The 24332-nt window shown below is 34.8% G+C and overlaps 1 protein-coding gene and 1 non-coding gene across 8 annotated transcripts in view; both read right to left on the bottom strand.

The window, feature by feature from the left end:
- Positions 1-24332, bottom strand: part of CCDC91 (coiled-coil domain containing 91) — a 394145-nt gene that overhangs the window by 165619 nt on the left and 204194 nt on the right. For 6 of the 7 annotated variants that reach the window (XM_025283437.3, XM_025283433.3, XM_044941291.2 and 3 more), the window contains one exon: positions 16975-17052. The exons of the other annotated variant lie outside the window; for it this stretch is intronic. In XM_025283437.3, coding sequence (XP_025139222.1) covers positions 16975-17052 — 78 coding nt within the window. The remainder of the gene's footprint in view (positions 1-16974; positions 17053-24332) is intronic. 7 annotated transcript variants of the gene reach the window in all.
- LOC112584860 lies at positions 5210-5316 on the bottom strand. Its single transcript, XR_003109245.1, has one exon. It is a non-coding gene; the product is annotated as a U6 spliceosomal RNA (small nuclear RNA).

Genomic DNA, 24332 nt, shown 5'->3' with positions numbered 1-24332 from the left:
AAAACTAGAAAAAAGGCCACTGTTTATCATACAAAACAGGGAATCCAACCAGATGCTATAGCAGCACCAGACTTCCAGACAAAGGCAATCACATAGAACCATGGAAATGCATTTTATTTTTAACTCAAAGAAAGTTTCTATAATCTGACCTACTTTCATTTTCTTCAGTGTTTCAAAGTATAAAAAACAGTCAAATGGTATAAAACAAATTCTTCATCAATAGACAATTTGTGAGAATGAAATATGTAGCACTGATATTTGTCAGCTAAACATATACACACACACACATATAAATGCACCATGCATATACCACTTTTTATTCAGTATAATTAAGAGTAATAAAATTATCCTCTCTGGTAATGAAGGGGTTAGTCCTAAAAAGAACAGTTGAATGATTTTCATGGTCTCACAGAAAAGTGCCATAGATATGCTACACGTATATATGCCAATTAACGTCTACCTGAACTTCATCTGGACCCGCTGTCTATTAGCATGAAGTTCTTCTATAATAGTTACATTCTCCATTTTATACTGAATTACATTCTCCATTTTATACTGAATTAGAGTGACAAGATAAGATGATGAAAATTAATATATAGTGTCCAAATGATGGCAGCTCACTAACATGTCTTAAAGTTCAATGACTCTTGGCTAATCAGATATCTTCTGCCAATGTTGGAATCTAAAATGTCAACCTATAACTTTGTTGGCTTGTAGTTTGGGAAAAGAAACTGATACAGACACACATATTTTAAGACCTCAGTGAGTTAGTAATTCAACTGTGGTACAGATGTAGTTGCATTAGAAGAGAAACATTAGGTTATCTCTGAAAACAATATTTAGACATTTTAGAAAATTTTGTTGGAATACAAAAAGAATTAATGTGATAAAAATCTATCACTGGTAAGTGATTTAAACATACAAGGTAAATAGGACTAAGCAATATAACTCTCTTAAAGAAAAACTTCTATCTGAAATTAAGGCTTGGGTTTACTTTAAAAACCTGGATCTAAATCCGAGCTCAGGTTCATGGCCTGACTACCCAGGCAGGAAGAAGTTAAGCAACATCTAGAATCTTTAAGTTCAACCCTTGGGGAAAATGAAGGTGCATGCTTCTCAAGAGTGTAAACTCCAGATGTCCACAGAGTTATAGTAATGGATTTGGTCAAATTTATTTTTAGAAAGCAGGACAAAAACCAATTCCTAAAATTATGGATAAATGGATTAAAAAAAAAAAACAACCCCACCCTTCCTTTTCCTTAACTTAAACAACAGCAGTGTCAAGGTCATGGAGAAGCTGGTGAAAATTTATCTTGTCACAGATCTCAAGCATTTGGAATTGTAGAGATCCTAAATTTTTCTAGTATTTGAAGTGCTGTGCAGTGGCACTATACTAATTCAAAAAGAAAAATGTTAAATTATGGGTGTAGATCTAAACATGGAAATTCAATACAGTCTAGCCATGCTATAAAATGCTCTGCGGGCTGTGAAAGCCAAAAAAAAGAAAAAAATCTTTAGGACAGAAGAAATCATTCCTGTTGGCCCTGTTGTTAAGGGATTCTAGTAACATCAGAGTTGTTACCTCAAACACCACAAAAGTCTCCCAGTGAAAATTTCTTTTGTGCCATGGACAACACATTAAAATTAAGAAGTTTCTAAAATTAAGTTCAGCAGAGAGACGCTGCATGTCTGCCTTCCAGATACTTTAAACTTCTGAAAAGCTGCCATATGGACATGCCTCTCCCTCAGATGCCACAATATTATTTCTTGTGACTTGCATAAGAGCTACAGTTTCAGCTAAAGAAGAAAGAAAGGAAGGAATGAAAGAAAAGGAAAAAAAAAAAGAACTCTGACTAAAATCTCTCCAGAATCTTTCATAGGACTCAACACAGCACCTAGTTATTAAACACTAAAGACATAACATTCCGTTTTCTGAAATATCAGAAACCACGAAAAAAAGAAACCCATGTACATGTCAGGAATATCTGACTTAAATACACAATCATTAACCTTCCAAGGAGGCAGCATAACTTGCTAAATAGAGTTCTGGATCAAGCTTTGAATGATCTGACTATATTCACAACTCCTTCTCTGGTTGTACGTGTTTGATCAGGGCACTGTGCTTCTCCATGTCTCAGATGTGTTATCTAATAAATAGGAAGAGTAATAGAGCTTCGTCTCTGCCAGTAATAAAGGAATGCTGTGAAATTCTGATCGCTAAGTTAATTCTTTATATTGATAAACTTTCAAAAGAGAATTGTTCAACCTTCTGCTGATTTTTGAAAACTAAACTCCTTACTTGCATGAAAAGGAAACTCAAGCTATTTGGATTCAAATTGTATCAAGAATATTTTTTAAGTTTCCAGATTTAAGATAGTTAAAATAATTTCCCTCCAAATTAATAGACATCCATTTACCAAATATAGATCTCAAAAATTAGAAAAGAACTTTTATTCACATTGAAAAGTTGAGTGAGATTAGAGGTTTCATCAAAATCAATATATCAGAAGATACACTGACAAAGTGTATCTTGGAGAAGGAAATGGCAGCCCACTCCAGTACTCTTGCCAGGAAAATCCCATGGACAGAGAAGTCTAGTAAGCTACAGTCCATAGGGTCTCAAAGAGTCAGATATGACTGAGTGACTTCACTTTCACTTTCACACTGACAAAGATGAAATTTTCCTTTATGTCTTCTTTTTGATCACAAAGAGAAGAATGTTGTAAACTTAGATGACAATTTAAGGTACTTTAACCTGGTTCTTTTCCAGCTAAGTGTTAACCATATATTCAGTTCAGTTCAGTTGCTCAGTCATGTCTGATTATTTGTGACACCCATGGACTGCAACACACCAGCCTTCCCTGTTCATCACCAAACTCCCGGAGCTTGTTCAAACTCATATCCATCGAGTCAGTGATGCCATCCAACCATCTCATCCTCTGATCACCCCCTTTTCCTCCTGCCTTCAATATTTTCCAGCATCACAGTCTTTTCCAATGAGTCGGTTCTTCGCATCAGGTGGCCGAAGTATTGGAGTTTCAACTCCAAAACCATATATAACAGAAGTGATATTGCACGGGGAGATGTGTAAACTATTTAAAATCCATAAGATTGGGCGCCAAAAAATCAGAAGTGTCATCCCCAGCACTGGAGCAGGTGTCAGAGGTCCCTGCAGTGCTGATCTCTAGCTTGACTGTGAGGGGTTAGGATGAAGCCTCAGGGAAGGGACAAAGTCATCAAAGTGTCTCAGAGAAATTGTTAATATACTAACTAGTATGGAAGTATTTCACCATTAAAATACAAAGTAGTGATTTATTGATTATCGATTTATCGAAAGTTATCAGTCATGTCTGATTCTTTGCAATCCCATGGACTATACAGTCCACGGAATTCTCCAGGCCAGAATACTGGAGTGGGAAGCCTTTCCCTTCTCCAGGGGGTCTTCCCCATCCAGAGATCAAACCCAGGTCTCCTGCATTGCAGGAGGATTCTTTACCACCTGAGCCACAAGGGAAGACCTTGCCGGCACCCAAATTAGCTTGTTACAATGAATTAACTACCAAGAAACTTGATTACATGAATATTCTACTAAACTACCAAAACAGGATAACTTTTGAACTTGGTGCTTCTAACCACATGGATAAAATCAGACTCTATAAGTTTTATTCTTCAAATGGAATTCCTTTCTCACTGCTATAAAACAATTTGACAATCAATTTATTGCAAATCAGAGACATGACAATCTTTAGCAGATTATCTCACTTCTGGAAGCAATAAAGCCTAAAGAATAGATGGGAATTGATACTCTAACAGCAATGGGAGCAAAATTTAATTTTTACTATGCATATTTCTGGGCTTCCCAGGTGGCGCTAGTGGTAAAGAATCTGTCTGCCAATGCAGGAGACATAGAGATAAGGATTTAATCCCTGGATTGGGAAAATATACTGGAGGAGGGTATGGAAATCCACTCCAGTACTCTTGCCTGGAGAAACCCATGGACAGAGGAGGCAGGCAGCTACAGTCCATAGGGTCACAAAAAGAGTCAGACCAGATGCGGTAACTTAGCACACACACACACATGCATACTTTCATATCTTTTAAATTTTGTATTGTATGCATGTTTCCTTGGCAAAGAAATAATATACTTTGAAGACAATAGGGCAAATCATTTACTCCCTAATAATTTATTCTTGATTGTTGTTCCATCGCTCACTCGGGTCTGACTCTGTGACCCCGTGGACTGCAGCATGCCAGGCTTCCCTGTCCTTCACCATCTCCTGGAGTTTGCTCAAACTCATGTCCATCCAACCAACTCATCCTCGTTGTTCTCCTCTCCTCCTGCCTTCAATCTTTCCCAGAATCAGGGTCTTTTCTAATGAGTTTGCTCTTCACATCAGGTGGCCAAAATATCAGAGCTTCAAGCTTCAGCATCAGTCCTTCCAATGAATATTCAGGGTTGATTTCCTTTAGGATTGACTGGTTGGATCTCCTTGCAGTCCAAGGGACTCTCAAGAGTTTTCTCCAAAACTGACTTTTGAACACCACAGTTCAAAAGTTTCTCCAAAACTGAGTTTTGAACACCACAGTTCAAAAGTATCAATTCTTTGGCACACAGCTTTCTTTATGATCCAACTCTCACATCCATTCAATACTGGAAAAACCCATAGCTTTGACTCTATGGAATTTGTCAACAGGCAAAGAGATGTCTCTGCTTTTTAATACACAACCTAGGTTTGTCATAGAGTTTCTTCCAAGGAGCAAGTGTCTTTTAATTTCATGGCTGCAGTCACCATCTGCATTGATTTTGGAGCCCAAGAAAATAAAAGTCTGTCACCATTTCCATTGTTCCCCCATGTATTTGCCATGAAGAGATGGAACTGGATGCCATTATCTTAGGTTTTTTTTTTTCGTAGTTAAAATGTTTACTTTTATTTTTTTGAATTGATTTTATTGAAATATAGTTGATTTACAATGTTAATTTCTGCTGTGCAGCAAAGTGATTCAGTTACATAGATGCATATATTCTTTCTCATATTTTTTCCATTATAGTTCATCACAGGATATTGAATATAGAACCCTATGCTATACAGTTAGAGAATCTTTATTCTTTTTTTTTTTTTCTTTTCTATAATCATTTTATTTCATATTTAAATTTTATTATTTTTTAAATATAAATTTATTTATTTTAATTGGAAGCTAATTACTTTACAAAAATATGGCATGCTTCACGAATTTGCGTGTCATCCTTGTGCAGGGGCCATGCTAATCTTCTCTGTATCATTCCAATTTTAGTATATGTGCTGCCGAAGCGAGCACTATCTTAATTTTTCAATGTTGAGTTTAAAGCCAGCTCTTTCATTCTCCTTTCACCTTCATCAAGAGGCTATTTAGTTCCTCTTGGCTTTTGGCATAAGGGTGGTATTATCTGCATATCTGAGGTTATTGATATTTCTTCCGATAATCCTGATTGCAGCTTGGCTTCATCCGTCCCAGCATATGTTGTACTCATTTCACATGATGGATGAAGTCTGTTGTTTGACCCAGGGATTGAACCTGTGTCTCATTCTCCTGCACTGGCAGGCAGGTTCTTTACTACTAGCACCACCTATGTGTATATATATATGTATATAGTGATATAGTGAAGTCGCTCAGTCGTGTCCGACTCTTAGTGACTCCATGGACTGTAGCCTACCAGGCTCCTCTGTCTATGGGATTTTCCAGGCAATAGTCCTGGAGTGGATTGCCATTTCCTTCTCCAGGGGATCTTCCCAACTCAGGGATCGAACCCGGGTCTCCCGCATTGTAGACAGACGCTTTACCATCTGAGCCACCAGGGAAGTCTCTCTATATATGTATATATATACATAAATATACTTTTAAATATGTTATATACATTTATATAAATTTATACATTTATATACACTTATATATCTATATCCATATATATGTTATATATATATACATATATCTGTATATATAAAATTACACAAAACATACATATATATGTATATATAAAATTTCCCAAAAGCTAATTAACTAGAACTTAGCAGATAAAATCAAAACCAGATGTGTATTCTGATACTGGGTTGCACACTAATGGTTTATAGTTCAGATTAACGCATAAAGTTAACCATTCCCCTTTTATTACTTTTCAAGCAGGCAAAAAATTAGAAAAAAATCTTAAAAGTAGTTTTTTTATATACATATCTTCATTTGGACTTATCAGAATAATTTTAACCAGTTTATCTTTTCTGCCTTTAAGAACTATGGTATGTAATTGTCCACTAACTGGATTATTAGTTTCCAATAAAAATAAATCTGTAACACATCAATTACATCTCTTCTAAAGTCTAATAAACATGTAAGACTTCAATACTATCAAAAATTGAAAAAGACTGATTACAGACAGACCTTACTGATAATTCAGTTCACTACAATAACAGAAGATTAAAAATCACATAACTGATACATCATATTGACTAAAATAGTTACAGAAATTATATTCTTTAGATACTACTATAAACTCACTCTTTCAGCACTCCTACTAGATTTAGAAACCTCCTAAATAACATTGTTAAAGGGGTTTATTTCAACCCTTTAAGAACAAAACAGACCCAGCCTCATTCAACACAGAAAGGTAATATTATTATGGATAAAAGGTACTTATGATAGACCATAAGTATTATTTCATGATAATAAGCAGAAGTCTGTAATTAATTAACAATGGACAGGAATCACACTGATACAGTTTTCAAGTCTCATTAACATTATTCACAAATATTAACCTGATGTGATATAAAAAAAAAATGACATTTAAATTTCATTTTGGAAGGTAAGCCAAAAATAACTAATGGAAACAGGCAGGTCTTACATGTCTTAAGAAACAACTAAATAAAACCTATTCATTAATTTTTTTGTTAATCTTTGGAGTTATTTTTCAAAGTCTTCTCTGCAGCAAAAATTTGAAATTTATAGCCTCAATACAGAATGGAGTCTTCTCCTTCATTCCTTTGACTATCAGGCTGAAAATCCAGTCACAATATAAAGGAAAGCCTTAAATCTATATTAGAACAAGTTTTCTTGCAATGTTTCCAATGCCTTTTGGTTTTGGCCTGGCTGGAAAACCACAAGAATAGCCTTGCATGCAAGATTCTGGCTTAGCCCAGAAAACTCAGAGGCACATAAGAACAGTTCTCAACTACCAAACCTTTCTCAATCCTCTGCTGAGGTTAAGTTTGATGGGAGGGATAAGAATGTACAAGCCAAGTTGTGAGTTCCAAACCAATCACTAGTATCTAGCATGCTGTTAGGCCAAACACTATTGGCAACAGCAAGCATCTTTATTTGTCCAGGAAAAATCTGATCATATGATAAAAGCTGGAATTTATGAGGATCCTTGTTCAATCAAATAACTAAAACTATAAATTTATTTCATATCTTTGGGTTAACAAAAAGGTGTAATTTTTTTTAAAAAGATATATAACGGATCTCACATATCTTCATTTTTACTTATCCCCTCTTTACACAAAAAGTTAGCAATCTCTAATCAAGGGAAAACATCAAAAGAAGAGAAAATGTCATTTCCTCCTCCTTGGAGCAGAACTTTATACAATAAAAGTAATTCTACACCCTGGGAAAAATTGGTCTCCAAAATGTATTATGTTCTCCCTTATAAAACAGTACAAACAACTCAAGAGTTCAAATAAAATACTAGCAAGTAGATGCTTTTGAAAAATGGAATATAGCAGGCATGTGATATTCTAAGCTGGCATTTGCATAAGTTACACTGCTAAAATTCAAAGCTGCTGCTGCTGCTGCTGCTGCTAAGTCGCTTCAGTCATGTCCGACTCTGTGCGACCCCATTGACGGCAGCCCACCAGGCTCCCCCGTCCCTGGGATTCTCCAGGCAAGAACACTGGAGTGGGTTGCCATGTCCTTTTCCAATGCATGAAAGGGAAAAGTGAAAGTGAAGTTGCTCAGTCGTGTCCGACTCTTCGCGACCCCATGGTCTGCAGCCTACCAGGCTCCTCCATCCATGGGATTTTCCAGGCAGCAGTCCATAGCAAAAGAGACTTAAGGCATACCAACCTTTGAGAAATGCACAATAAACCAATACTCTCAATAAAACTAAGGTTGATCAAATGGGAAATAAAGAATTTTACTCAAGATAATTTAAGAACAATTTAAGTTTATGTAGCAATTCTGCACCATCTTTCACTCTGAATAGCAGAGAATGTATGTGTCTGATAAGCTAAAACTCTAGTGTATATAGTTCAATACTCTGGTACTTAAACATAAGAAAAAAAAATCAGGAAATTCTCTTCATAAAATGTTCTGAGACTTTAGAAAAGAATCAGCTAATACCTTGCCTGCTCATTTAAATGAGTAAAATATTTATAAGCACTAATCATGTGTCCAGCACAAGATGGAATCAAGATTGCTGGGAGAAATATCAATAACCTCAGATATGCAGATGACACCACCCTTATGGCAGAAAGTGAAGAGGAACTCAAAAGCCTCTTGGTGAAGGTGAAAGAGGAGAGTGAAAAGTTGGCTTAAAACTCAACATTCAGAAAACAAAGATCATGGCATCTGGTCCCATCCCTTCATGGGAAATAGATGGGGAAACAGTGCAAACAGTGTCAGACTTTATTTTTTTGGGCTCCAAAATCACTGCAAATGGTAACTGCAGCCATGAAATTAAAAGACGCTTACTCCTTGGAAGGAAAGTTATGACCAACCTAGATAGCATATTGAAAAGCAGAGACATCACTTTGCCAACAAAGGTCTGTCTAGTCAAGGCTATGGTTTTTCCAGTGGTCATGTATGGATGTGAGAGCTGGACTGTGAAGAAAGCTGAGCGCCGAAGAATTGATGCTTTTGAACTGTGGTGTTGGAGAAGACTCTTGAGAGTCCCTTGGACTGCAAGAAGATCCAACCAGTCCATTCTGAAGGAGATCAGCCCTGGGATTTCTTTGGAAGGAATGATGCTAAAGCTGAAACTCCAGTACTTTGGCCACCTCATGCGAAGAGTTGACTCATTGGAAAAGACTCTGATGCTGGGAGGGATTGGGGGAAGGAGGAGAAGGGGACGACAGAGGATGAGATGGCTGGATGGCATCACTGACTCGATGGACGTGAGTCTCAGTGAACTCCGGGAGTTGGTGATGGACAGGGAGGCCTGGCGTGCTGCGATTCATGGGGTCGCAAAGAGTCAGACACAACTGAGCGACTGAACTGTACTGACTGAATCATGTGTCTAGAGCTCAGTAGCTTTTGGCATCTGGGATGTAATATACCAAGTTAAAGATCATCAATTCAGACAAGCTTTCAGAAACAAAGACTGAAAAATGAGTATATGTCTATACATCTACTCTGGTGGAAATATCTTGAGATACGTAAATAAACATAAATAAGCCTGAATTTTTAAAATGTACTCAATTTGGCCAAAAGCATGCACAGAAAACACAAGGGTTAGAATAGAAAGCTCTAAAGTTTCAGAAGAGGGTATAAAAACTTCTAGTTTGAAAATGAATGTGATGACCAGGAACTAATTTTCATATCACCAAAAAACTGATACAGAAAATGTTTAGGTTAGGCACCCACAAGGGGGCCAAGAAATATGTAATAGACTTTAAATCACTACAGTTATAATTTATTGGTGTTTGCAATAAATATTAAACCAAAATGCATTTTCTTTTTTGCCTTTTTTGGGCTAACTTTCCAGTCACCATTTTGACTCATCTATCAACTATATCAAATTCAATGTTTCAACACTTCTATCTCCTATGATTTGAAAAATGTCTAAATCCCTTAAGTTTAAACAACAAAACAGCTGAGTGTAAATCAATTTGAAAAATAAACAAGTTGAGTCTGAACAAAAAAAATAACTAACTTGCAAAAACAACTTCAGGATGAAATAAATTCTGAATACTAGAGTTTCAAAAGGAAAAGCACTTTTTTCTAACTGATCTATCTTAAAGCAAACACCACATTAAAAAGAAAGAAAGAAAGGAGGCAGTCTTTTGTCATTGCCTTGAAAAGAAGATTCTTGAAAAAGAAGATTCAATATATAATAGTAAAACAAAACTATTAACCAAAAAAACCTATGTTATCTTATACATGTCAATTTGGGATCATCAATGAACTGGACTCAAAGTAAAATAAAATAAAATAGAAACAACATGCTAAACTTAATTTTTTGAGTACTTTCCACTCACTGTTAGAGCATGTGAGCAAAAGTTCTAGCTTTGAAGTTTAACATATTGAGTCAACTAGAACTTTCTTTGGAAAATTCTTTGCAAAAGGCATTTTGGATAAAAAAGAAAATTAATTTTAAGAATGTATTAACATCTAAAATAGTTTTGCCTCAACCACTTACATATAGTATATTAACTGAATAAATGTATACAGAGATAGTTCTGGAAAACAAAACAAAACAAAACAAGAACCAAACATATCTGTGCGAGAAATGGAGATCGCAAGATACTTTCTCTTTAAAATTCAGGGCATCACATGCCTTAAGTTAAAGAACTACATTTATTTTAGCAAATATGCCTGTATTTTTTCTATATATGATTTTCTTTGACAGTCCCTCTGTGCTATTATACCAATACTCCACTGTAAAGAAATTTTTCTTTGCTCTGATCACTTATTCTACATAAAGGAAAATAAGACGTAAGTTTAAAAAAATCTTTGGAGAAGGAAATGGCAACCCACTCCAGAACTCTTGCCTGGAAAATCCCATAGACAGAGGAGCCTGGTAGCTACAGTCCATGGGGTCACAAAGAGTCAGACACGACTGAATGACTTCACTTTAACTTTTCACTTAAAAAAATCTTAATGTGGGATAAATCTAGTTCCTTAGTTATAGCTAAAACTTTTGCTTCTTTTGTAACTTTTAAAAACAGAAAGCGGTGCATTCAACTGTCATTTAAATCTGTCAGAATATCTCTCATTTTCTCATAAGGAAAAATTTCATAGTGATTTCAATCTAAACATGCACACAGACACACATACCCACCCACACACAATCTTGACAGGTTCAATTTAGATAATCAGAATGGGGAAAATAGCAACAGATAGGATATAATGATAGGCAAATAAACATGAAGGGATAAGCTGATGGTTAACAACCTCCTCGGGGTAGCAGAATGACTTCTAAAACTTCAAAGAAAATACAGATGCCTAAATCTCACCTATGTGAACTGATTTTAAATTTCCAGAGAAGAAAATTAGTATGATTTCTTAAAAGGAACCCAAGTAATTTATTATGTCCTGCATAAAGTGCAGGTTAAGATACCCTAATCCATGACAACTGATGAGTGCATTGTAAGCCAAATAGCAGCCCAGTAATACAACTACACATTACCTTAATAAAAAAAGGTGCTCTACATCATGGATGTGTCCCAGGTGGCACTAGTGGTAAAGAACTCCCCTGCCCATGCAGGAGACTTCAGAGACACAGGTTTGATCTGGGTCAGAAAGATCCCCTGGAGGAAGCCATAGAAACCCTCTCCAGTAATTTTGCTTGGAGAACCCCATGGACAAAGAAGTCTAGTGGGCTATAGTCCATGGGATAACAAAGAGTCAGACACAACTGAAGTGATTTGGCACACACACATATCATGGATAGTAATACTTGATAGAAAAAACTACAGATATAAAGAACTGTGAAGTCTAAACTAGTGTATATAATAGCAAATGACAGTTTGAAGAAAAAAGCCCAGTTAAACAAGTAAAGGAAAATTCTTGTTCCTTGTAGTAAACAATCTTAGATGTGGCAGGCTCCTATGGCAAGCCTCCCAAGATCTCCAGTTATTTTACTGTTGTTAATTATCAGGATAAAGGATTTCTTAAATCATGACATGAAAGAAAAAAATAAATACAATGAAGTAAATATTATAGGAAAAGTTGGCATATGTAGCACATTAAGTTAGTGTTAGCGTTGTTTTCTTCTGCACTTTAGCAGAATTTCACATGGCCTTTCATTCATCATGGACTTCCCTGGAGGCTCAGATGGTCAAGTGTCTGCCAACAATGCGGAAGACCGAGGTTCAATCCCTGGGTTGGAAAGATCCTCTGGAGAAGGAAATGGCAATCCACTCCAGTACTCTTGCGTGGAAAATCCCATGGATGGAGGAGCCTAGTAGGCTGCAGTCCATGGAGTCGCAAAGAGTCAGACATGACTGAGTGACTTCACTTTCTTTCTTTCATTCTCAGTCTGAAGCAACCTATTTACTTTCTTCTTTTTAATTAATTATTTTATTTGGAAAATAATAACTTTACTTTCTAAATGAATAAAAGAACAATGACTTTTTAGCAGAAGCCCAGGAGTATGAAGGGCTAGACCATGATCGCTTTCTCTTAAATAGACATTTCTAAAACAGACTGAAACAAGCATCCACACCGTATAATTATGAGAAGTAAGCTAATTAATAGTCAGCTGTAAGATAATGACAAGCCATTAAAATTGCTATACTAGAAAACTGATATATTGAATGTTATAATAACTAAATTGCAAAAATTTATTGACAGCATCATCATTGTTGTTTTTGTTGCTCAGTTGCTAAGTCACATTCAACTCTTTGGGACCCCATGGACTGCAGCATACCAGGATCCTCTGCCCTCCACCATCTCCCGGAATTTGCTCAAATTCATGTCCACCGAATCAGTGATACTATTATTATTAGCCATGATCAAATTCATTATCTCACTGGGTCCTCACAATACTTCTCTGAATAAGTTCTATGTTTTATTCCCTTATATACTTATAGGGAAATTAAAATTCATATATAATAAATTGCCGGAGGTGACACTGTTAGTAAGTACCCGAGCTAGGGCTTAGATCAGGTTTATATGACTCAATCAATCAGCTCTACTAGTAGAAATTCTTAGGAGTCCTAAAGAGGAAATTTTTGCAGAGATGCAAATTCCTTCAGGAATTTAGAGAATAAATGTATGAATTATGATATAGCATTATTCAGATCAGATCAGATAAGATCAGTCGCTCAGTTGTGTCTAACTCTTTGCGACCCCATGAATCGCAGCACGCCAGGCCTCCCTGTCCAACACCAACTCCCGGAGTTCACTGAGACTCACGTCCATCGAGTCAGTGATGCCATCCAGCCATCTCATCCTCTGTTGTCCCCTTCTCCTCTTGCCCCCAAAGGTAGCAAAAGATAAGGATATTAGTACACAATACATAATAATAGGGGCTTCCCCTGAAGCTCAGCAGTAAAGAATCTGCCTGCAATGCAGGAGACAAGTGGAACACATCACATAAAGGAAAAAAAAAAAAAATAATTTTCAACAGAGATGTACCATTGGATAATATCCTGCGGCCTTTCATGATTTAAAAAAAACAACAAACTACAAATAAAAATGAAATTTCCTCAACCTAATAAAGGCCATCTATAAAAATCTCACTGATAACATCATACTTAATTGTTAATCAATATATACATATATATTTATCAGCTCTTATTAATATTATATTGGAAGTCTACCTGGGAAATAAGGTAAGAAAAAAGAAATGAAAAGCATCCAGATTGAAAAAGAGGAAGCAATCTCTAGTTGCAGATGGCATGGTCTTATATATAGAAAATCTTACAAAATCTAAACAGCTATTAGAACTAATGACCATGTATAAGAACAACACACAAAAACATGGCAGCACTGAACAATCTAAACATGAAATTAGGAAAAACAATTCAATTTAGAACATTGTCAAAAAGAATAAAAGAATATTGAAAACTATAAAACACTGTTGAAAGCAATTAAAGAAGATAAACGTAAAGCCATTTCAGGACCATGGATCAGAAAACTTAATACAGTTAAAATGGCAATACTCCCTAAATTGATCTACATATTCAATGAAAACACAATTAAAATCCAACTCAGACTTTTTAAATTTACATACTGATTCTAAAATCAATGTAAAAATGAAAGTGACCCCACCCCAACGGGGTTCCCTAGTAGTTCAGATGGTAAAGCACCTGCTTGCAATGCAGGAGACCTGGGTTGGATCCTTGGGTCAGGAAGATCCCCTGGAAAAGAAAAATGGCAACCCACTCCAGTATCCTTACCTGGTAAATCCCATGGACAGAGGAGTCTGGCAGGCTACAGTCCATGGGTTCACAAAGAGTCTGACATGACTGAGCAACTAACACACACACCGCTCCGATGAGGATGACAAAGGGCACCTCATTACAAACTGATAAAAGGTCAAATCTAGGCCCCCTTAACTAGCCTTTGTGGGCAGGGCTTGGAGTTGGGCTACAGTTTGCTCTCTGGTATTTGGTGGAATTAGAATGTTTATTATCTAAAGCAAGTGGAAGCTTTCCTGGTCTTCTGGATAGAAAGAGTAGGTTTTTCTTGGGGTCTACTGTCTGACCTCATTGATATTTCTGGGTTGATTACTTCTCCAGTACCTTGTATGGGGCAAATGAGGCAAAAAGAGAAGCAAAATAAAATAATTAGCACATGAACTTCTCATGCATGAATTCATGATGAAAAAAACAAAATTGTTTCTTTTCTTGTTCCATAACAGGCCACAAATCATCAACATTTACATTACAAAGACAACTAACCAACCAAGAAAACATTGACATTTTTCCTATCTAAATTACTTTAGTTTTTCCATAGTACTATGAAGTTGTCAGTTATCATTCTAAGACACTTTGGTTTCTAAAATTTTATACAATAATTAATTATCAGATATATCCTTTGTAAAAATACTGTAGTATCTTTGTGCAAAATGTGAAGCTCACCAATAAATCAATACAGAAGGTTATATAAAAAGTATTTACACTGAAGTTCCATGCTATAAGAGAATTTATATACTTTACGTATTAACTGACTATAAGTATAATATGATAAATTAAATATAACTTTGTAGAATACTTGATTTGATACCTAATCCTTTTAAGCAAATTGAAATAAATACATAATGCCTGAAACTTCTAAATTCTTTTTTTAATAAGCATCCCATAATGATATGAGACAAAGAGGTGAAATGAGTAGCTCTCAACTAATTTTCTTTAAAATGTAATTTACAAAATATATTTGCAAAGTTGTCAATATGCTTTTAAACTCATTATTTGCCAGTGTTGAAAGTAATACACTATAAACATGTTTTTAGCAAAGGAAATATGTAGAGCCAGAACCAAAAAAATTTTAAATATAAAATACTAAGTTTTTCAGAATAACACAACAATGTAAGTACTTTCACAACATTTAATTTAGAATTCATAAATATAAATAAGTAAAACATAAATTTATCCAAAAATACATCATATAATATGCCAGGAGAATTATGTAAATTCCATTATTTTAATTCTTCCCACCCTTAGCCTTAGGACAAAAGAGAAGATGGTTCAAAATAGATCCTATACACTTTCCTCCAACTCAATAACTATAAAGCTGGTTTATATTAGTAGAACAAAAAATTCCCAACATTATAAAGAAAAGAGCCAATAATCACAGCTATGAAAAGCAGACATTTTAAAACAGCCTTCTCAAGAATGGCACAAGTTTCTGTATTGGGTGTGGTCATAAAAATGACCTTCCAGGTCCCAAGACCTATCATCTACCAGACTATTTTAATACCTTCAATTTTTTTAAAGTGTCTTTCACTTAAAATCTAGATCTATTTCTTTTACTACTTTTATTCAAATGACTTGTTATGGGAAGCTTTTTGACGTTAAACTGTCAACTAATTAAAATGAAATGAACTTCTATCTTGTCTAGGGATAAAGTTGAATCAACAAATAATGTCTATATTCCACATATGATAGAAGGATTTTTTTAAAGTTATTATAATAATTAACAATAAAAAATAAACTAATGCCTAATTATACAGGTAGAATTAAGCCAATTATGGTGCATGTATATATACATATATATGTGTGTGCATGTGCATGTGTATAAATATAGAATATAATAGTATAGAACAATGACAAAAATAGGATAAGTTTATATATACTGACATGAAAATATGTATTGACAAGTATAACGAGAAACAAAAGAATAGATTGAGTAGAAGAACATATTTCTAAAAGCAAATCAAAATTGTATACCATGATATGAGTAAATATGTATGTGTGAGTAAATGTGTATGTATTTAAAGAGAAATCTCTAGAAGGATGGATATCAAACCATTCACATCTGATTTCTGGGGAGAACTGTTGTAATTTGATTTCAACAAGAAAGCATTCCTTAATTACTTTATGGGAAAAAATGATCTAAAATGAAATTTAGGAACGAAAAGATTTTGTCATTAAACTCTGAATTTGCTTTAAATGTCTAAGTTTATGCTGCTACTGCTGCTGCTAAGTCGCTTCAGTCGCGTCCGACTCTGTTCGACCCCACAGATGGCAGCCCACCAGGCTCCGCTGTCCCTGGGATTCTCCAGGCAAGAACACTGGAGTGGGTTGCCATTTCCTTCTCCAATGCATGAAAGTGAAAAGTGAAAGTGAAGTCGCTCAGTCGTGTCCGACTCTTAGTGACCCCATGGACTGCAGCCCACCAGGGCTTAGCTTATTCAGAATAATACTGAGTATATCATTGATATTGATACTTAGTTAATGTCAAATCTATTTAACTTGTTAAAAGAAAAAAAGTATGACAATAATTTTCAGATTTATATATCTTTTTTTCCTATAAAAGTAGAATCACAGTAAAGACCAAAAAAGCTAATCCAGCAATTAATTCTATAGCATTTTGCTTTAAAACTTCAATCTTTCTTGTGTACTCAAATATTCCGTAAGTTCTCAAATGCAGAGCAACATCTAACATTACCTTTGTAATTTACCAAGTACACTTTCAATGAGCACTATTGATCAACGGAAAGGAATTCCATATGAAAATATGATAACAATTCTATAATTTGTGAATATTTGCATATACATAATGTTTTTACTAAAATTTGCCAAACTTTAACAGAAAAAAGGAAACAGATTCTCAAATAACTACCTTATATTCATCCACAATAATGCTGAGGGCTTCATGACCCGCTTTCCTCATATCTTCCAATTCTTGTTTATGCTTTTCCTGAAAGAAAATAAGAAACTAAGCTATGATTTGTTTTTGTTTTTTGTTGTTGTTGTTGTTGTTTACAAAATAACACACCACTGACTTTTGCATTTATAAGTGATGTGAGTGATTTGTGGCACACCAATGTTGCAGCTGAAAACAAAGAGAAACTCATTCAAAAAAACTTTGTTTAAAAGCATTCTGAAGATAGCAATGAGAGATTAAAGGGAAACCATAACTGGGAAAGGAAAACCATGCTCACAGGTAAGATAACCCAAGGCAATGGTGTTATCCCTTGAGACATCTGGCAATTGTGGACCTGGATCTAGAGACAGGAGGCCCTGTGTCATCCAAAAAGCCAGGACCTTTTTTTTTTTCGTTACTTCTCCAGTAATACACACATGTCAACAGTTCAATATGTAACAAAATTTGAGAACTACTAGATTAAGGAGAACAAACCCTCATTCTACCTTCCGAGGAAAGGAGAAGCTGAATTCTCTTTGGAGAATGTTAACATCCTACAGAACCTTTCCAATTTTTCAAACACAATGTAAAGCTTTCAATGCAAATTATCAGAAATGATAACAGATGAGACCAAAGAAACATAAAATAGAAAAGACAAAAGAAATAGACCCATGGGTGATTCAGATATTAGTTATCAAAAAGTTTACAATATTTATGAATAAATACACACAAGAAAATAGAGAAGTGGGGAAAGTGGATAGTACAGAGAATTTCTTCAGAGAATTGGAATTCATAAAACAAATTCTACAGCTCAATGCGATAAATGAGGTAAATAATAGGTAAAACAGCAGAAAGCAGGATTAGAGGACCAAAAGATAGGGAAAACCTACAGCAAAAGAGAAATAAATGATTGAAAGTATATTAAAAAAAAAAAAAACCTTTAAAAAGACAAGAGACAAAATAAAAAGGCAAATATTTATGTAAAACAATTGTTAAAAAAATAATCCAAAGAAAAAGAAAAAAAAAAAATCCAAAGAAAGAAGAAAAAATAAAATCTAGCAAGACAGGAACAATAAAGTGATGAAGAAAATAAAAAACAAAAATTTCTAATATTACTTATGAATTCAGGATATTATACAACCAATAGATTTTTCTAAACAAATAGTAAGATATTGTTAAATATTACAGCAATAAATATGAAATTTTAGGTAAAATGAAAAAACTCCTGGGAAAAAAAAAACAAAACTGAAAGAAGATGAAATAAAAATTCTGAAAAATTTTGTATGTGTTTAAAAAAAAAGTACCTATATTACATTAAGAACAAAATAAAACTTCTGACCTAGAAACATATAAGTGCAGATTATTAAAAAGGTTACTTTTAATAAACAATTAATAAATAACAGAACTCTTACACAAAATCTTCCAGAGAATGGAAAAAGAGGGAATATTTCCCCACATATTTTACTAAGAAAGCATATCCCTTATACTTCAATCTGCAAAGATAAAATTATGAACCAATCTCTTTTATGAAAAGAAAAACTAAAATTCTACATAAAATATTAGTAAATGGAATCTAGCAATAAATAAATTATACATCTCAACCAAGTATGATTTATTTTAGGACTATCAGGTAGCTAGAAGTGATGCACACCATTTCAGACCTCAACCACAAAACCTCCAACAAATCCTCCACACACTTCCTTTGTCCCCCAATATTTGCTTGCTGATGTCATTGCCCTGGATGACAATTAAAGCCATGTGCTGCAAACAGCAGGAGGGCCTCTGTCAGCCAGGGACTCTGAATGACTACACCATCACCTCAGTGGACTTGGTGAGCAAATTAATGATATTTAGGAAAAAAGACAAGAAAAACAGTTCTTGTTCATGTATTCTTATGAGAGTGTGTGCCAACTTGCCTTGGTCATGGCCAATTCTGTGCGACCATATGGACTGTAGCCCTTCAGGCTTCCCTGTCCATGGGATTCTCTAGGCAAGAATACTGGAGTGGGTTGCCATGCCCTCCTCCAGGGGATCTTCCTGACCCTGGGATCAAACCTGCATCTCTTATGTCTTCTGCATTGGCAGGCCGGTTCTTTACCACTAGTGCCACCTGGGAATGTTACCAATTCCTCATTTATAAACTGCTTATACTTAACTTATTCAAGAATTATTATTTCATTATCAAATTCTAATTGCCTTTTCCAGTATATAGCTTTATGTATCTTTCTCTAGCTAAATCACTCTTTACCAAAAAGCCTAAACATAAAGGACCAATAAGGGCCCTTGATATAGACACTGATTTTTGTTGGTATGATTATCAATCTATGGCTCATGGCAGCAATCTTTTTTTAAAGTCATTTTCCCATTTCTGTGAGAGTTGTTTTCATTTCAGTTGCTCAGTCATGTCCGACTCTTTGTAACCCCATGAATCGCAGCACTCCAGGCCTCCCTGTCCATCACCAACTCCCAGAGTTTACACAAACTCATGTCCATTAAGCCAGTGATGCCATCCAACCATCTAATCCTCTATGATCTCCTTCTTCTCCTGCCTTCAGTCCTTCCCAGCATCAGGGTCTTTTCCAATGAGTCAGCTCTTCGCATGAGGTGGCCAAAGTACTGGAGTTTCAGTTTCAGCATCAGTCCTTCCAATGAATATTCAGGACTGATTTCCTTTAGGATGGACTGGTTGGACCTCCTTGCAGTCCAAGGGACTCTCAAGAGTCTTCTCCAACACCACAGTTCAAAAGCAGCAATTCTTCGGTCCTCAGCTATCTTTATAGTCCAACCCTCACATACATACATGACTACTGGAAAAACCATACCCTTGAGTAGATGGACCTGTGTTGACCAAGCAATGTCTCTGCTGTTAAATATGCTGTCTAGGTTGATCATAACTTTCCTTCCAAGGAGTAAGTGTCTTTTAATTTCATGGCTGCAATCACCATCGGCAATGATTTTGGAGCCCCCAAAAAAATAAATGATAGAAGACTGAACAACACATACACCAACTATAAGAAATGAAACTATAGAATACATCACCCAACAACAACAGAATACACATTATACTCAAGTAGACATGAAACAATCTCCAGGATAGACTACATGGTAAGCCACAAAACAAGTCTTAATAAATTTTAAAATACTGAAGTTATACAAAGCATTCTCTTCAACTACAAGGGAATGAAATTTGAGATAACAGTGAAAAAATGAGAAAATTCACAAATTTGTAGAAAACAAACAACATATTCCTATGTAACCAATTACTCAAAGAGGAAATCACAAGGGAAATTAAAAATCTATATTAAAAAAAGAAAACATCAAACCAATAACCTAACCTTTCACCTTAAGGAACTAGAAAAAGAAGAATAAACCAAAGCAAGCATAATGAAGGAAACTAAAAGAAAATAAAGAAAAGAATAGAAATCAATAGAGAAAATCAACTGGACCAAAGTTGGTTCTTTATAAAAAATCAGCAATACGACAAACATTCATTGACCAAGGCAGGAAAAAAAAAAAGAGATAAGGGATGAGTCAAATTAGTAAAATTAATAACAAGGAAAGGGCTTACTACTGAACCTAAAGAAACAAAAAAGAACATACAAAAATATTATGAACCACTAAAAGACCCTGATGCTGGGAAAGATTGAAGGTAAAAGGAGAAGAGGGTGGCAGAGGATGAGATGGTTAGATAGCATCTCCAACTCAATGGACATGAATTTTTGCAAAGTTTGGGAGAAAGTGAAGGACAGGAAATCCTGGCACACTACAGTTCATGGGGCTGCAAAGAGTCAGATATGATTTAGTGACTGAACAAAAACAACATGCCAACAAATTAGATAACAAAGTTGTAAGGCACAAATTCCTAGAAATATGCAAACTACCAAAATTGACTCAAGAAGAAACAGAAAACCAAACAGACCTATAACAAGTAAGGAGACTGAATCCAGTAATCAAAAACACTTCACACAAAAGAAAATCCTTTCTTTCAAATGACTTTAGTGGTGAATTCTAACAAATGTTTACAAAAGGATTAACACCAACCTTTCTCATATAGATGAGAAAACATGCCCTAACTGATTCTATAAGGCCAGTATTACACGAATGCAAAGCCACACAAAGACAACACAAGAAAAGACAAAGCAGTAAGCAGAATCCAACAGCATATTTAAAAGTCTATAGCCTAGGACCAAGTGTAATTTATCTCAGGAATGTATAGGTGGTTCAACATATAAAAATCGATCCATTTTATATACCACATTAAAACAATGAAGGAAATAAAAGCCTGCAAGATTATCTCAGTACCCAGAAAAACAGTGACAAGATCAAGCAAACTTTCATGATGAAAATATTCAGAATATTAAGAACAAAAAGCAATATCTTCAAGCTGATAAAAGACATTGTGAAAATCCCTTTTTCACTGTGGAAGCACCATTTTACATTTCAACCAGCAAAGTGGAAGGGTTTCAGTTTCTCCACCTCCTTACCAATACTTATTTTCTGAATTTTAATTATAGCCATACTGGTGGATGCCAGTGGTTTTGACTTGAATTTCTATAATGGCTAATGATGTTGAACATTTGTTTCTTTGGAGAAATAGCTACTCAATTTCTCAAACAGCTGAAATCATATTATTGATGAAAGACTGAAGACTTTCCCCTAACATCAGGAACAAGACAAGAATGCCTACTCTTTCCAACTCCATTAAACAGTATACTGAAATTCTAGCAAGGGCATCAGGCAAGAAAAAGAAATAAAAAGCGTTCTTAGAAATTATTAGATTAGAAATGAAGAAGTAAAACTATCCTGATTTTCAGAAGACATGATTTTATATATGGGAAACTGAAAAATTATTAGGTCTAATAAACAAAATATTATTAAATACTATTAAATAAACAAGTTCAACAACATTATAAGAAAGAAGATTAACACACAAAATCAGTTGTATTTCTATACACTTGCATGAACAATCCAAATATGAAATAAAGAAAACAATTCCATTTACAATAGCATAAAAAATGTAAAATACTTAGAAATACTTTTTTACCAAAGAAGTGTGAAATTTTTACACTACTAACTATAAAACATTGTAGAGTCTTAAAAAATAGGAAGGACATACTGTATTCCTGGATTTGAAGATTTAATATGTTAAGTGTCACTACTCCCAAATTTTATCTAAAGATTCAATGCAATCCCTATCAAAGTTCCAGTGACTTTATTTTGCAGAATCAGACAAGCTCATCCTAAAATTCATATAGAATTGCAAGTGATTATGAGTCGCTAAAATAATTTCAAAAAATAAAGCAACGTCAGAGGACTTACACGTCCTAATTCCAAAACTGAGCAGAGGGCTGCAGTAACCAAAACAATGTGATATTTGCATAAGGATAGAGGTTCCAGTGGAAAATAAAAATGAGTGCTTCAAAATAAGTTTATGTATCTATAAGCAACTGATTTTTGACATGAGTAAACAAGTCAGTTCAATAGGGAGAGAATAATTCTATCAACAAATGATGGTGGGAAACTGGACACACATGCAAAAGGCTAAACCTGGAACCCCAACTCACATGATGTATAAATATTAAAACCAAATGAATCAAATTCCTGAATCGAAAAGATAAAACTACTAAATTCTTGTAGGAAAAGATAGGTACACACCTTTATCACCTTGCATTAGGTAACAGTTTCTAAAAATATGACACTAAAATATAAGCACAAGCAAAGAACCTAAATACCTAACTTAAAACTTTATGCATTAAAGGATACTACTAAGAAAGCAAAAAAGAAACCCACTGAATATCTGTAAAAATATCAACAGATCTAAGATCTGTTATCCAGGATATATAAGCAACTCTTGTAAATCAGCAACAAAAAGATAACCAAACTTTAAAAATGGGCAAAGAACTTGCGTAGCTATTTCTCCAAAGAAACAAATGTTCAACATCATTAGCCATTATAGAAAATCAAGTCAAAACCACTGACATCCACCAGTATGGCTATAATTAAAATTCAGAAAGTAAGTATTGGTAAGGAGGTGGAGAAATTGAAACCCTTCCGCTTTTCTGGTTTAAATGTAAAATGGTTCTTCAACAGTGAAAAAGTTTGGTAGCTTCTCAAAAAATTAAAGGTAGATTTAATTAAACATAGACTTACCAAATGTCCCAGAAATTTCACTCTTAATTATACACCCAAGGGCACTGAAAATATACATTTACACAAAAACTTGGACACAAACGTCCATATGAGCATTATTTAATAATAGCAAAAAAGTAAAAACAATGTAAATTTTCATCAACTAATAGTTTTTTTAAATGAAGTATTATCCATACAAGTGAATATTCTTCACCCATAAAAGGAATGAAATGATACATGTTTTAATATGAAAGAACCTTGAAACCATTATGCTATGCCGAAGTAGCTAGACACGAGAGGCTGTGTATTCCATGGTTTCATTTTATGAGGAAATGTCCAAAATAGGTAAATAGGTAAAATAGGTAAATCCAGAAACAGAAAGTAGATTGGCAACTGTCAGGTGCTGGGGGAGAAGAGACCTAGGGAGCAACTGCTTAATGCATTCAAGGCTGCTTCAGGTGATGATACTATCTGGCCAGTTAGACACTAGTGACAGTACAACAATATTGTGAATATACTTAAAAAAAACACTGAACTATATTTTATATCATTTTAAATGATGAATTTTACGTTCTGCAAATGTTACATGAACGCCAAAAAACTGCACTGGTGGAAGAAAAAAAACAGTATGTTTGTGTCAATTTAATTTCTAAGCTGAATGGTGTTTTTCTTTGATTTTGCTATTTCATTTCTAATTTTGTTTTACTCTGATCAGAGAATGCTGGTTTTAAAATTTTACTTCTTAGAATTCACTGAGGTGAAATATTTCTCATAAACAACCAAGAGAATAACAATCTTTACGTTTCTGATTGCTGAGAACCATTTGCAGCTTTTAAAATAGAAAACCAGTTAACTGTGCGGATTCATACTTTATTTTAGTATTCTAATTATCTTACATTATTTTGTTGGCATATAGTGTGTTTTTTAAAACGTCTGTCATGGATCTAATTTTATTTTATATTTAGATTGACTATATAATTTATTTTCCAAATTGGGTCACTTTTGAGAATAAAAGGAGTTTCTGTTAATAACTGCACTGCTGCTGCTGCTGCTAAGTCGCTTCAGTCGTGTCCGACTCTGTGCGACCCCATAGACGGCAGCCCACCAGGCTCTGCCGTCCCTGGGATTATCCAGGCAACAACACTGGAGTGGGTTGCCATTTCCTTCTCCAATGCATGAAAGTGAAAAGTGAAAGTGAAGTCGCT

The sequence above is a fragment of the Bubalus bubalis genome, chromosome 4 (genome assembly GCF_019923935.1).
Source record: "Bubalus bubalis isolate 160015118507 breed Murrah chromosome 4, NDDB_SH_1, whole genome shotgun sequence".
NCBI lineage: Eukaryota > Metazoa > Chordata > Mammalia > Artiodactyla > Bovidae > Bubalus > Bubalus bubalis.
The sequence above is the reverse complement of the archived record's forward strand: the minus strand, read 5'-3'. Positions and strand labels throughout refer to the sequence as shown.